General features: G+C 44.9%; 2 protein-coding genes across 2 annotated transcripts; one reads left to right on the plus strand and one right to left on the minus strand.

The window, feature by feature from the left end:
• The first annotated feature begins 10811 nt into the window (after positions 1-10811).
• On the plus strand, positions 10812-11624 carry LOC120680874. Its single transcript, XM_039962456.1, has one exon. The coding sequence runs from the start codon at positions 10812-10814 to the stop codon at positions 11622-11624; it is 813 nt and encodes a 270-aa protein (XP_039818390.1).
• Positions 11625-12739: 1115 nt separating this feature from the next.
• Positions 12740-13449, minus strand: LOC120682655. Its single transcript, XM_039964631.1, has 2 exons — positions 13318-13449; positions 12740-13235 (listed from the first exon to the last, which is right to left on the minus strand). The coding sequence occupies exons 1-2, from the start codon at positions 13336-13338 to the stop codon at positions 12789-12791; spliced, it is 468 nt and encodes a 155-aa protein (XP_039820565.1). The 5' UTR covers positions 13339-13449; the 3' UTR covers positions 12740-12788.
• Between the last annotated feature and the right edge of the window lie 1166 nt (positions 13450-14615).

The raw sequence follows: 14615 nt of genomic DNA on the forward strand, positions 1-14615 counted from the left end.
CGACGGCCGACCGCGCCTCGCCTCCTTCCTCGCCCGTTTCCTCCCCTTTGGCCTATGCAGCAGACGTGCTCGACCCCCTCTCCACTCCTTTCCCTTTCTCCAGAGCCGAGCCGAGATTTTCCCTGCGCCAGGGAGCTCGCCGTCGCGTCCATGGCGCCGCCGCCCACGGCCTCCACGCGGAGCCCCCTCCTCTGTCCTCCCTCGACTCGAGCCACCCCGGGAACGAGTCCCTCTCGGCTCACTGGTCCTTTCTAGCCCGCTCACCGCCGCCCAGAGCCTCCGGAACACTGCCGCTGCGACACCCCATGGCCGCCGTCGCCCTGCTCCCGCGGAGCTCCCACCTCCGGTCTCCCTTCGCCCAAACTGAGCCCGGGAATCACTCCACTACCTCCCCCTGAAGCTCCCCGACCACTCCTCGCTCTCTCTCCCTCGCCGGAGCGGTGCAGCCACGACACAAGGCCGCCGCCAGCCGCCGGTGCCCGCGGACAGGCCACCACAGGCCACCTCAGCCCCAACTGAGACCACCGGCAGGTGCGCACGAGCCCCCTCACCCTTTTCCCCAACTTCCCCCTCACCGCCGGGGCCGAACTTCGCTGGAAACGGCGCCATATACCCTCCCCTGTTCTGTTCCGTCCGCCAAGGACCTCCCGTGAGAAGAAACAGAAATCCAAGGGCCTAGATGCAAAAGTTCGTTTCTTTTTTCTTTTGTTTTAAAAAACAGCAAACTTGTAAATTCCATATAAAATCGTAGAAAAATAAGAAAAATGCAAACTAAAATGTTTTGGAATACATAGATCAAAACCTACAACTTTTGTTACAGTCACATGTTCATATTATGCTTCTATTTTAATCTAGGATAAAGATTAGATTAAATAGCACACAAATGTATCTCCTGTTGTAGTCATGAACTAAGGCTAGTTTTTGGACAGTGTGCTACACCATAGATTAATAGATTACTGTAAAAATTTGAGAACATTTTGACAAATCTAGCTATAGATTTCATTAGATTTTAGTTTATGCCTATGTTAAATAGATTTAAATCCACAAGATTTTATACTTGTTTTATTGAGTTGAAATTTTTATGACAGTCTTAACTTTGTTTCTGTATGCTAAAGAAATTTTTTGGGAATTGTTAGTAATGTATAACTAGTCCTTTTGATTTATTCATGAATAAACTTTGTAAATCATAAACCCTAGTTTTCTTCATTAGAAAAATCTCATATTTTTATTAGAGCTTTGTTTTCAGTACATGAACATGTATGTAAAATGTTAGCCACTGAAACTTAGTAGTTTACTCTGTAGATTTTTAGTTAGATGTATGCCTAGAAAAAGAATCTTAATTCTCATGCTTGTTGTGTAGCTCTTTTATTTATGAAAAATTTACCACAAGTTCATCTTAAGGAATCCAACCTACTGGTTAAATTTCATTACCAGAACTTGCATAATTTACCCTAGAGTTTTGTTTTTATATACTAGTAGTAATAGATTCATGAGTTTTTATGATTTATTGTTACATCAAACGACCTGAAAATTTTACAGCACACTAGTGACCCAGTAAAATATCTCTCATAACAATATCAGCACCATTCGATGCCTTTAGCTTTAGTTATAGTTTTTTCTTATTTTCCATGTGTTAGTACGATGAAAAACACTTTTTCTGCATTTTTCTGTACTAATATAAAAGAAAAGCAACACACCCAGCTCTTTTATGAGTTAGTATAGATAAAATTACTACTCTATAAATGACTGCCCAGGAAATATTAATTGACAAGTTTCCCATCCAACTCGCTTTATGTTGGACTACAACTTTATCGTGAAGGAAAAATAATATTTACATTGTTGAGCAACTCGAAACTTTGCATTCATACATATGCATTGTTGCATTTCATTTAGGTACGATAGATGAACCACGTGAAGGATGTGACGTTGGAGCCAAGCCAGAAGACGGTGAATGGTGGAAACGTCTAGAAGATGGACGGATGGATCCCGATGTGCACGACTGAGGAAGATGCTCGCTGAGCAGTTGTTCTCTAACTAACACTGACCTAGTGTTAATTCCAGGCAAGCCCCGGAGCATGTCCTATCTATTTTAAATTATGCAACTTATTATTGTTTCTATCTACTTGCACATTTAAGTTTACAGGAGTTGCTTGGAACCTTAGCCGCATAATCCTAGGTACCTATGCTTGAACACTAGTATGTGTAGGTTGCTAGTTGGCTAGGCTAATGGTTCGGTAGAAGTCGAGTGATTTCCTGTCACTCGCGAGAATTATAGGAGTCGAATGTCTACTACATACTGCAACTATAAGGCTTACGGGCGGGGTTGTGGTACTTGTGATACCCCGTCTGTTTAGTGAAAATGGATAAGGCCGCAGTGTGTGGTAGTGGTGGTTAAGCTTTTGAACGTACTGACCACATGCCGAGAAATATGGTAATCCGTAAGCTTAAGTACCTGATCGGCCCGGCGAGTGGACTTCTCCCTCACCCTCTTTGAACGTTGTTCTCATGCGGCCACATGCGGGTGCAAGAAAGCTCACGACCCGGCGTCGACCGTGGCGTGTATTCTTGTAGTCCAGGTGGGTGACCCTGATCCACAACCCGGAAAGAAAGGGGAAAAGTCGCGTGGGCGAAGCGAGACGTCGATCCCCATGCGTGTGTGTTAGGTCTGCCTGGCTAGGTTAACAAATTCGATTCGAATCGTCCGCTTCTCATGGTTTGGGACTGCTTAACCCTTTTGCCACATAGAGTAAGAAGTGAAAGATGATGATGAAGAATATGGTTGGTTGGATGATGAAAGATAATTGTTTTCCACCATGTATGCTATTGGATAGATGCTCACCTAGAATGGTTAATTGAACCAGAATTTGGAAGCTAAAACCTAAAATTAAGGATCTACTCTTTACTGCTTTTCGGCAAAACAAACCCCTCCAGCCAAAAGCCTTGCATGTCTAGATTAAGGGGCTAAGTATACCCTTAGTCGGGTAAGCCTTGCTGAGTATTAGTATACTCAGCCTTGCTTGTGACTTTGTTTTTCAGGTGGTACATCTGAGGATGGATGACGTTATGTACGGGCTTCATCATGACGTCTTGTTTCGTCGCTAGATTATCGTTCGTTTTCCGTCACTCTTGAACTCTGGTGTCTTTTTATAAATTCAAACTTGGTTTGTACTAATAATTCAATTTCATACTCTGTGCTGTAAAATTTGTGGAATGTTGCATTCTCTGGACTGCTTTGTCGATCATGTTTCAAGTGGTTTAATCGGGATTTTACCCGACAGCACTGCCGGATTACTCCGTTTTAAGTGCGTGTTAACCCTGATTGTCGTTTTGACGATGGTTAGCGCACTTAAGCCGGATTAATTTAGGTGGGGCTGCCACAACTAGTATCAGAGCTGCAAAGCATACTCCAGAGAGTACTACAAACCTTAAAAACTTGTTTTCTTAAAGACTTGAGCACAAAAATTGCGTTTGCAAATGCGTTGGTTCGTTAAGGATTGTGCCTAGATCGTAAAGCCATAGGGAAAATTATGGGAGTTTTGCTAGGTGGCTATCTATTTATGGTTTATTTATATCTGACTTCCAGCACTTTATATTTTTGTCAAACCTTACTTTTGTGCACAATCAACCCTTAAAGTCTGTAACGACGCACCTACGCTAAGGTAAGAAGGTAAGGATCCTCAGTCAGCTGAGAGAGTCTGACCTTCCTGTCGGTGATGCGAGCCGAACGCTGCCCTCAAGCAGTGGCTTACTTGAGGTGCTGCCAATATACCAACTATCGGTTGACTATATTGGGAGTAAAGTATACTCAGTCAGCTGAGGGAGTCTGACCTTTCCGTCGGTGATGCGAACCGAACGCTGTGCTCAAGCAGTGGCCTACTTGAGCCGCTGCCAATATACCGACCATCAGTCGATTATATTGGGAGTAAAGGAACTCGTGAATACACTATCTCGGTGGCGTATGTTAACGTTGGCTATACGGCGGAAAATTGTATGGCTGCCGTTTCTATAGTGAACGGTAATATATGGGTGAATATGTAGGCAACTGCATATGCGTTACCCATGTGGCGTAGGACACATGGGGGCCGTTCGTGAGTGCTGGCACGAAGGGTCCAGTCGTGAATATTTACATATTTATTATGCTGTTCATTTTCTGCAGGTACGCTAACCACGATTGCGATAGGTTAAAAATGAATAGAATTCGGCTAAATATATATCGGGAGAGACGTAATTTGTGCCATGCCACCGGCGCTAACCCCGTAAGTCCAAAGCTATTTGGCAGTTGTTTTGTTTTGTGAGGACGTATAGAACGTGCATGCATCATGACATATTTTGGTTTAGTTGATCGCTTTGCTTATTGTGTTGTTTTACTAAAATGCGTTGTTTTTACCTGAACGTCCTCCTAGGTTTTCTGTTGTAGTAATGTGACCGACGTAATCTGCTAGTCTGATTTTGAGTTGAGAAAGTCTTTTGTAAGTTAGTGGCTTTGGGTCTTGAGTGAACCTTACCGTTGATCTTAACCTGTCAATCGATCCAACCCTTGATTAATGCCTTGAATCTATTCCTATCAAAACCATTGTTCTTTTTCCTTCATGGCTCCTTGGCTAAGCCATGATGTTTGTTAACAAAACCCCATCAATAATCATTCTATTTCTCTTGGTATTATGCCTGATCTTGCTGGCTACCTTGATTCCAACATTTAAAAATTTGTACCTTCATTCTTGCTCATTTAAGTTTGGATAAATTAAAAAGATTCATGATAATAATAACTTTTGAAATACTGTCCTTGATGCAACAATCATGCATCACATCATTTCATGTCATTCGTCAGTGCATGGTGTTGCATCATGATCGGGAATCTGTAGACTAACTAATGGGTAGGCATTTGAGTACCACTTCGTGGATTGTATTCGGTTCCTATCTAGTCGTTGCTGGCGCTATTGGGTTGCCACTCTTGAATTCTCTTATGGTGGTGTTTAGTCACGTGACCTTAATGCCGCGACGGAACCTAGACTCTCGTGTGCGCTGCAGCCATATGATTGAGCTACAAGGAGCGCGCTGGTGTCTAGGTATGCGTGACGTAACTCACTGCAATCCCCTTCTATGCAACCTTATTAGTGTCCTAACCTCTGATCTTTACTCAAGCGTACAGAGCTAACGAGTTTTAGTCGCGGGAAAATAGGTACGGTATGCGCATTGCACTTTGTGCATCATCAATTTTTCCATATGTGCATCATGCTTATGCATCTCATACATGCATACGTCAAGAACATCATCATCGTTGCATCAGAGTGTATGCAAAATTGGGTCCAGCATCATGGCAATTGCATCATGTCATATTCACCATTTCAATTGCGCATAAGACATTTCGTCATTGCATTGCCCCAGCATTGCAATCATACATCTTGAGGGTGCATCATTCTCATGGTCATCGAGCATATGCATCTCGCATCATACCGTTTAAATTAATCAATAGTTTGAGCAAGAATGTCCTTGAGCAAAAACTCACCCTGATATTTTTTTCCGATCTGGATTCACCACTGGGTTGAGAAATTGATTCTTCCAGGACTTAGATCCTCTCTTCTATGTAAAATCCTGTTATATGTTAGTACTAGAATAGTCCACTGGTCCTTTTCAGCCGACTTTGATGGTGATTGTGATCCCATACATTATCCACAGACTCTTGCTGCAAAAACTGAAGCCCTGGAGCTTTTTAGTGTGGAAAAACAATTGATTAGTTCAAACAGAGGCACGATTAATCTCTACCACTCATATACCATACCTTGTATTTGGATCACCTCTTTGCTATCCATCTTTTCATAATGCTAGTCCATACATTATTTCTCTATACTACCCGAGAAATTCTGGTTAGAGATATGCTCGGTAGTGGTGTTATTAGTAGTGACTGGCAATGCTACAACAAAAATGAGAGCCTTCTGTGGACAATCAACATCAGGTTCTATTACTCGGCATGCGCAGGTGCGAAGAGGATTATCTTCGAAGGAACTGGTAATGGATATGAACATGGGAAGACTCCAAGAGGTGGTAGACAAGGGACTCCGTTTAATCTGCCCAGATGCTCAAGCAATCTATGCCATTACCGTTGGAACGAAAGGGCGTACAACACTTGAAGTCGGATCAGTTACCATTTGGACAACAATTAAGGAAGATGTGTATTCCTCAATCAACCACTTTGTTCTTTTAATCGTTCGTTAAGTGTTCAACCCTTATCTGCATGGGAACATACCGTCAAGATCAACCTTCTCTAGTGTAAGTTTTTTCCTTATGGCTTTGATGGGTATTATGCTTCTCTTCCCTTGAAAGTCTTTCGCTCCGAATATCGGGACGAGATTCTTTTTAAGGGGGGTAGGCTGTGACATCCCAGAGTTTTAAAATGCTAAGTAAGAAATATTAAAGATGATATCATGCATAATCAACCAAGAAAATGGAATCGAATACATTTATGTGTGCATGCATGTGTATGTGTATAGATGCATAGGTCAGAAACCGTAAATAATTTTTTAAACTAATGTAAGTATACATATGAAAACGAATAGGCGTCTCTCTAAAATCATGTTAAATTAAAGTCTTGTTGAAGTCAAAGAGATAAAATAAAAGTTTGAACATAAAATGACAGGTCCTTTGAACCGTAGTGTTCAAAGATTTAAATTATCGGTCAAATTTCAAACTAATCTGCTTTGAAAATAATTTCTAAAATATAGCTCAAATGAATTTTTGTCCAAAACCAAAGTTGAAGGTTTTCAAAAGACGAACAACTTTCGTGTTCAAAGTTTTTCGAGTTGCTACACAAAAATGGGAGAAAAATGTGATTTCCGAAGCGTGTACGATGTTTTCAAATGTACTCAAGTTTCAATTTTTATCTTTCAAAACAGTGTGCAAATGAAAGAGTGCCTAAAACGAAAGTTGTAGATCTCGAAATTTTGAACAACTTTGGTATTCAAAAGTTTTTCATTTGAGGTCATATAGAAGGAGAAAAATTGATTTTGCAAAACGAATTTTGAACTTCGATCTAATTACAGCTATGCCATCACCTCCATCTCCCTTCTCTGTTCTCGCCGTGACGGCGTTCGCCGCCGCCGTTGGCCATGCGCCACTCCCTCGCCGCGCCCCAGTCCTCTCCGCACCCCTGGTGCCTTCCTGGAGCTTCTCGAACCGCCACGCGTCGTCGTCCCCTGCACGCACGCCGAGGTTGGCCGCCGAGCCGCCACGACGACGTCGTGCAGCGACGGCCGACCGCGCCTCGCCTCCTTCCTCCCCCGTTTCCTCCCCTTTGGCCCATGCAGCAGACGTGCTCGACCCCCTCTCCACTCCTTTCCCTTTCTCCAGAGCCGAGCCGAGATTTTCCCTGCGCCAGGGAGCTCGCCGTCGCGTCCATGGCGCCGCCGCCCACGGCCTCCACGTGGAGCCCCCTCCTCTGTCCACCCTCGACTCGAGCCACCCCGGGAACGAGTCCCTCTCGGCTCACTGGTCCTTCCCAGCCCGCTCACCGCCGCCCAGAGCCTCCGGAACACTGCCACCGCGACACCCCATGGCCGCCGTCGCCCTGCTCCTGCGGAGCTCCCACCTCCGGTCTCCCTTCGCCCAAACTGAGCCCGGGAATCGCTCCACTACCTCCCCCTGAAGCTCCCCGACCACTCCTCGCTCTCTCTCCCTCGCCGGAGCGGCGCAGCCACGACACAAGGCCGCCGCCGGCCGCCGGTGCCCGCGGACAGGCCACCATAGGCCACCTCAGCCCCAACTGAGACCACCGGCACGTGTGCACGAGCCCCCTCACCCTTTTCCCCAACTTCCCCCTCACCGCCGGGGCCGAACTTCGCTGGAAACGGTGCCATATACCCTCCCCTGTTCTGCTCCGTCCGCCAAGGACCTCCCGTGAGAAGAAACAGAAATCCAAGGGCGTAGATGCAAAAGTTCGTTTCCTTTTTCTTTTGTTTTAAAAAACAGCAAACTTGTAAATTCCATATAAAATCGTAGAAAAATAAGAAAAATACAAACTAAAATGTTTTGGAATACATAGATCAAAATCTACAACTTTTGTTACAGTCACATGTTCATATTATACTTCTATTTTAATCTAGGATAAAGATTAGATTAAATAGCACACAAATGTATCTCCTGTTGTAGTCATGAACTAAGGCTAGTTTTTGGACAGTGTGCTACACCATAGATTAATAGATTACTGTAAAAATTTGAGAACATTTTGACAAATCTAGCTATAGATTTAAATCCACAAGATTCTATACTAGTTTTATTGAGTTGAAATTTTTATGACAGTCTTACCTTTGTTTCTGTATGCTATAGAAAATTTTTGGGAATTGTTAGTAATGTATAACTAGTCCTTTTGATTTATTCATGAATAAACTTTGTAAATCATAAACCCTAGTTTTCTTCATTAGAAAAATCTCATATTTTTATTAGAGCTTTGTTTTCAGTACATGAACATGTATGTAAAATTTTAGACACTGAAACTTAGTAGTTTACTCTGTAGATTTTTAGTTAGATGTATGCCTAGAAAAAGAATCTTAATTCTCATGCTTGTTGTGTAGCTCTTTTATTTATGAAAAATTTACCACAAGTTCATCTTAAGGAATCCAACCTACTGGTAAAATTTCATTACCAGAGCTTGCATAATTTACCCTAGAGTTTTGTTTTTATATACTAGTAGTAATAGATTCATGAGTTTTTATGATTTATTGTTACATCAAACGACCTGAAAATTTTACAGCACACTAGTGACCCAGTAAAATATCCCTCATAACAATATCAGCACCATTCGATGCTTTTAGCTTTAGTTATAGTTTTCTCTTATTTTCCATGTGTTAATATGATGAAAAACACTTTTTCTGCATTTTTCTGTACTAATATAAAAGAAAAGCAACACACCCAGCTCTTTTATGAGTTAGTATAGATAAAATTACTACTCTATAAATGACTGCACAGGAAATATTAATTGACAAGTTTCCCATCCAACTCGCTTTATGTTGGACTACAACTTTATCGTGAAGGAAAAATAATATTTACATTGTTGAGCAACTCGAAACTTTGCATTCATACATATGCATTGTTGCATTTCATTTAGGTACGATAGATGAACCACGTGAAGGATGTGACGTTGGAGCCAGGCCAGAAGACGGTGAATGGTGGAAACGTCTAGAAGATGGACGGATGGATCCCGATGTGCACGACTGAGGAAGATGCTCGCTGAGCAGTTGTTCTCTAACTAACACTGACCTAGTGTTAATTCCAGGCAAGCCCCGGAGCATGTCCTATCTATTTTAAATTTATGCAACTTATTATTGTTTCTATCTACTTGCGCATTTAAGTTTACAGGAGTTGCTTGGAACCTTAGCCGCATAATCCTAGGTACCTATGCTTGAACACTAGTATGTGTAGGTCGCTAGTTGGCTAGGCTAATGGTTCGGTAGAAGTCGAGTGATTTCCTGTCACTCGCGAGAATTATAGGAGTCGAATGTCTACTACATACTGCAACTATAAGGCTTACGGGCGGGGTTGTGGTACTTGTGATACCCCGTCTGTTTAGTGAAAATGGATAAGGCCGCAGTGTGTGGTAGTGGTGGTTAAGCTTTTGAACGTACTAACCACATGCCGAGAAATATGGTAATCGGTAAGCTTAAGTACCTGATTGGCCCGGCGAGTGGACTTCTCCCTCACCCTCTTTGAACGTTGTTCTCATGCGGCCACATGCGGGTGCAAGAAGGCTCACGACCCGGCGTCGACCGTGGCGTGTATTCTTGTAGTCGAGGTAGGTGACCCTGATCCACAACCCGGAAAGAAAGGGGAAAAGTCGCGTGGGCGAAGCGAGACGTCGATCCCCATGCGTGTGTGTTAGGTCTGCCTGGCCAGGTTAATAAATTCGATTCGAATCGTCCGCTTCTCACGGTTTGGGACTGCTTAACCCTTTTGCCACATAGAGTAAGAAGTGAAAGATGATGATGAAGAATATGGTTGGTTGGATGATGAAAGATAATTGTTTTCCACCATGTATGCTATTGGATAGATGCTCACCTAGAATGGTTAATTGAACCAGAATTTGGAAGCTAAAACCTAAAATTAAGGATCTACTCTTTACTGCTTTTCGTTAAAACAAACCCCTCCAGCCAAAAGCCTTGCATGTCTAGATTAAGGGGCTAAGTATACCCTTAGTCGGGTAAGCCTTGCTGAGTATTAGTATACTCAGCCTTGCTTGTGACTTTGTTTTTCAGGTGGTACATCTGAGGATGGATGACGTTATGTACGGGCTTCATCATGACGTCTTGTTTCGTCGCTAGATTATCGTTCGTTTTCCGTCACTCTTGAACTCTAGTGTCTTTTTATAAATTCAAACTTGGTTTGTAATAATAATTCAATTTCATACTCTGTGCTATAAAATTTGTGGAATGTTGCATTTTCTGGACTGCTTTGTCGATCCTGTTTCAAGTGGTTTAATCCGGATTTTACCCGACAGCACTGCTGGATTACTCCGTTTTAAGTGCGTGTTAACCCTGATTGTCGTTTTGACGATGGTTAGCGCACTTAAGCCGGATTAATTTAGGTGGGGCTGCCACAATACTGGAGGAGATACACAAAGGGATCTGCGGCAACCACGCGTCCTCTCGGACTCTAGTGGGCAGTGTCTTTCGACGAGCGTTCTTCTAGCCTACAGCTCTTGCTGATGCAGAGGAACTCGTCAAGAAGTGCCAATGATGCCAGTTCTTCGCCAAGCAACAACACGTTCCAGCCTACAAACTCATCACGATACCACCAACCTGGCCGTTCGCCTACTCGGGATCGACATGATTGGCCCTTTACCAACTGCGCTAGGAGGATTCAACCGAGTTCTGGTGGCTATCGACAAGTTCACCAAGTGGATCGAGGTCAAGCCTGTTACATGCCCTAAAGCCAACAGAGTACTCGACTTCTTGGATGAGATCGTGCATCGCTACGGGTTCCCCAACCGCATCATCACAGACCTGGGTTCCAATTTCAACAACCACCAATTCTGGGAGTACTGCGAGAACAACGGGATCGATGTCCGGTACGTCTCCGTCGCACACCCACGTGCCAACGGCCAAGTGGAACGCGCCAACGGAATGGTACTCGACGCCCTCAAGAAACGCATGTACGATGCTGCAAACACCAAAGGAGGCAAAGTGGATCAAGGAACTACTCAATGCTCTCTGGGGGCTGCGTACTCAGCCTACAAAGCTCACCGAACAGTCGCCCTACTTCGTGGTCTACGGCTCACCGAACAGTCGCCCTACTTCGTGGTCTACGGCTCCGAAGCTATCCTGCCTGCTGATGTGATGTGGCAATCCTCGGCAGTCGAACAATATGAGGAAGGTGTGGCAGAAGACAACAGGCGGGTCGACATCGACAGCCTCAAAGAAGCTCGCTGCGCCGCCCTCGTCCAATCAGCCAAATACCTCGAGGGTATCCGGCGTTACCACGATCGCAACGTCAAGGAACACTCCTTCAACGCAACGTCAAGGAACACTCCTTCAACGTGGGTGATCTCGTCCTCCGTCGTATCCAGAATACGGCAGGACTACACAAGCTCAGCTCGCCATGGGAAGGTCCTTTCTCCGTCAATACAGTCACTGGTCTAGGCTCTTATCGCCTCCAAACTCTCGAAGGCGAAGAAATCGACAACTCATGGAACGTCGAGCAGTTGTGCCGCTTCTACCCGTAGTCCAACGACTACTGGTCAACAACTGGCTTCGCTCCAACAAGATGGCAGTAAGCGGCCTTCGGGTTCGCACGCCTCTGTCTTCGGGTCAATACAGTAAGCGGCCTCTACGGTCCATGCACTCCAATGACCTTCTACTGCAAAACAGCCACGATGGTACCTAGCTGTACACGGCTAGTATGTCCTGGCAACGATGGTACCTAGCTGTGCGCGGCTCTTGGCAACGATGGTACCTAGCTGTACGCGGCTAGCATGTCCTGGCGACTACTTATCAGCTACATATAGGCTTCGTGCCTCTACTGTAATCAGCTTCTGGTTATACAGTTGTAATTTTACAACACATATTCTACAGTCATAAAGATTGTTCTACTTCAACTTTGTGCTGTGCGACTACTCGCAGTTCCTCGGAACTTATCACGCTGCTCTAAGTAGCGGACCTACTGTCGAGTACTACTACTCGTCACACATCTCTTGCAGCCAAGACTCGCTTGACTAAGCTCAAGACTTGGTCCAAACAAAGGCATATGGCGGAATCATAACACAAGCAGGATAACAGATAATCGAAAATTCCTTTCGATTACTTAAATATTCTTTACATCCTACTTGTTCATACTACTGTTACTTTTACAGTTACATCTACTTCAGGTTGATGTGACTGGCGACCTTCTCAGCGACTGACTCTACTTCATGCATGAGTTCTTTGAGCTTCTCATCGGAGCAATCGCCAGCCACGCCTCCTGCTATCACCGACACGTCTGCTGCCGGGTAAAAGGACTTCAGGAAGCTCAAGACTTGCTGAGGAATTGACTTATTCCTCAGCCGCTGCAGATACGCCTTCAGCCTTCCTGGAGTATCCTTCAGACGGTCCACCAACGGCCGCACTTAGACACCGGGCCTCCGAGGCTCGAAGAGATTGGCAACAAGCTCCGCCGCCTCTGTCAGCTCCTTCATCGACCTCCTCAGCAGCTCGAGATCGTCGTTGAGACTTCGGATGGTCTGCATGCAGTTCACCAGATCAGTCTCGCCGTCAAAGCGCAGCTGCAATTCTCGCTCGAGTTCCATGTTCAGCACCTAGATATCTGCCTCAAGCTGTTCGCGATGATCCTTTTCCTGGTAGAAGCCGGCCTTCCAGTTGGTGCCTTCGTCGTTGAGCTACGCCACGGAATTTTTCAATTCTGCAAGTACTCCAAGGAAAACAAGTCAGTATGCCAGACTGCGTAATCAATACTCGAGGAAATTTCAGAGCCAGACACTTACCAGTTTCCTTCTGGCGTAATTTCTTGTTCTTCTCAACGAGCTCGTTCTTCTGGGCTGTCAACGACTTGTTCTGGTCCACGAGCCCGTCTTTCGCAGCGGTCAACGCCTGGACTTCGTTGTGGTACTCCACAGCGTTCCTGTCCAGCCGTATTTGGAGATTTGAAGCTTGCTGCTTGGCTTTCTTTAGTTCCTCTTCAAGTTTCTCTGCTCGGAGGATAGCATCACCAACGTCACGCAGCATTTCAGACTTCTGCCTGGATTTCTCTATTACATCCTGCGGACATATACATGGATCAGCACGACTACATCATACAAGGCTATTATATGTAACTACTGGTGATTTCAGACTCACTTACCTCAACAGCTCGCCAGGCCATGGAATGATTTCATCCGTGCCGCAACAGTACCTGGGGCGACCAAGTCGTCCTCCAGCAGTGCTCCAATTTGCTCTGCTGCTTGGCTACTGCCCACCTGCGCTGAGAACTCTTTTTTTCGAAACGAGGCTCCACCCCAATTCCATTTCAAGCAACGGAATTACAAAGTTCAGTAACAAGAGACCAGGATCCCGGGGGAAGATCGGGGGAAGGGGGGCCTAAACTTCCTAACCTGACTTTCAAGCTAGAAAGTTCAGCTGACAGGACTCGAATCCTAGGCTTCCTAGGAAAAGGAACGTCCAACATAAGGAAAGTGCGTTATTACAGACCGATACTTGTTAAAAGAAGCCACAAAGAGGGACCACCCTAGCATCCCAAAAGAAACAGCAGTTCCTAGAGATCAGTTTCACGCCTCATCCTCATCTTCTGTCGCGGGAGTCGGTGGCGCCGGCAGCATTCTCGGCGTCGTGGCAGCTTGCTGCGCCAGGGCACGGTGAGCATAGGCGAGCAAGCTCTTGACTCCTTCCAAAATCCCCACTTGGAAGTCCTCCTTTGTCAGACCTGCCCAATATGTCATAAACGCACAAGCATGTGTCAGTATTTCGGCTGGATGCCGGATGATCTTTCCATCAAAGATGGCCTTGTTCCTGCCTTTCCAAATTGCCCAGCACACGGCTGCAAAGCCGAAGTGGTGAATTGGTTTCCCATTGGGCAACCAGCGTTCAATCCAAAGTTTGAACTGTGAACAAGAGTTAGGAACATTGGTAGCTCCCAGACAAGATCCAACCATGCCCCAAATGCATCTTGCAACAGGGCATTGGAAGAATAAATGATTGCTAGTTTCTAATTGGCCACAGAAGATACAAGAGGGGTTACCCAGCCAGTTTCTCTAAATCAGGTTGTCTTTGGTTAGGACAGCATCTTTCTCCAGAAGCCAAGTGAAAATTTTGATTTTGTAAGGGATTTTAGCTTTCCAAATGTGATTAAAATGACCTCTGGACTGGCCAACTGTGAGATGATCATAGGTGCTTTTAGTGGTGAACATCTTGTTTCGCCCCCACTTCCAGCTGACTTTGTCATTAGCATCTTCAAAATTAAAGGAGAAGGTTGCATCAAGGATACCTAACCATTCCTCAAAGAAAGATGGTGGAAGCCACCTATCAAAAGACAAACGTCCGTTTGCACACAGAACATTATAAACAGAGATGTTTTTATTTAAGCACCAATCGAACAGCACAGGATGGAGCATGCAAAGAGGTTTATCTTTTAACCAAATATCC

This window comes from Panicum virgatum, chromosome 7N, assembly GCF_016808335.1.
Source record: "Panicum virgatum strain AP13 chromosome 7N, P.virgatum_v5, whole genome shotgun sequence".
NCBI lineage: Eukaryota > Viridiplantae > Streptophyta > Magnoliopsida > Poales > Poaceae > Panicum > Panicum virgatum.

Excerpts from the sequence above, each read along its gene's own strand:
- LOC120682655 (XM_039964631.1), bottom strand. The coding sequence starts at position 13,338 with ATGGCCTGGCGAGCTGTTGAG. Across the intron at positions 13,236-13,317 it reads TGGCCTGGCGAGCTGTTGAG|GATGTAATAGAGAAATCCAG; the intron begins GTAAGTGAGTCT and ends ATATGTCCGCAG.
- LOC120680874 (XM_039962456.1), top strand. The coding sequence starts at position 10,812 with ATGATTGGCCCTTTACCAACTGCGCTAGGAGGATTCAACCGAGTTCTG.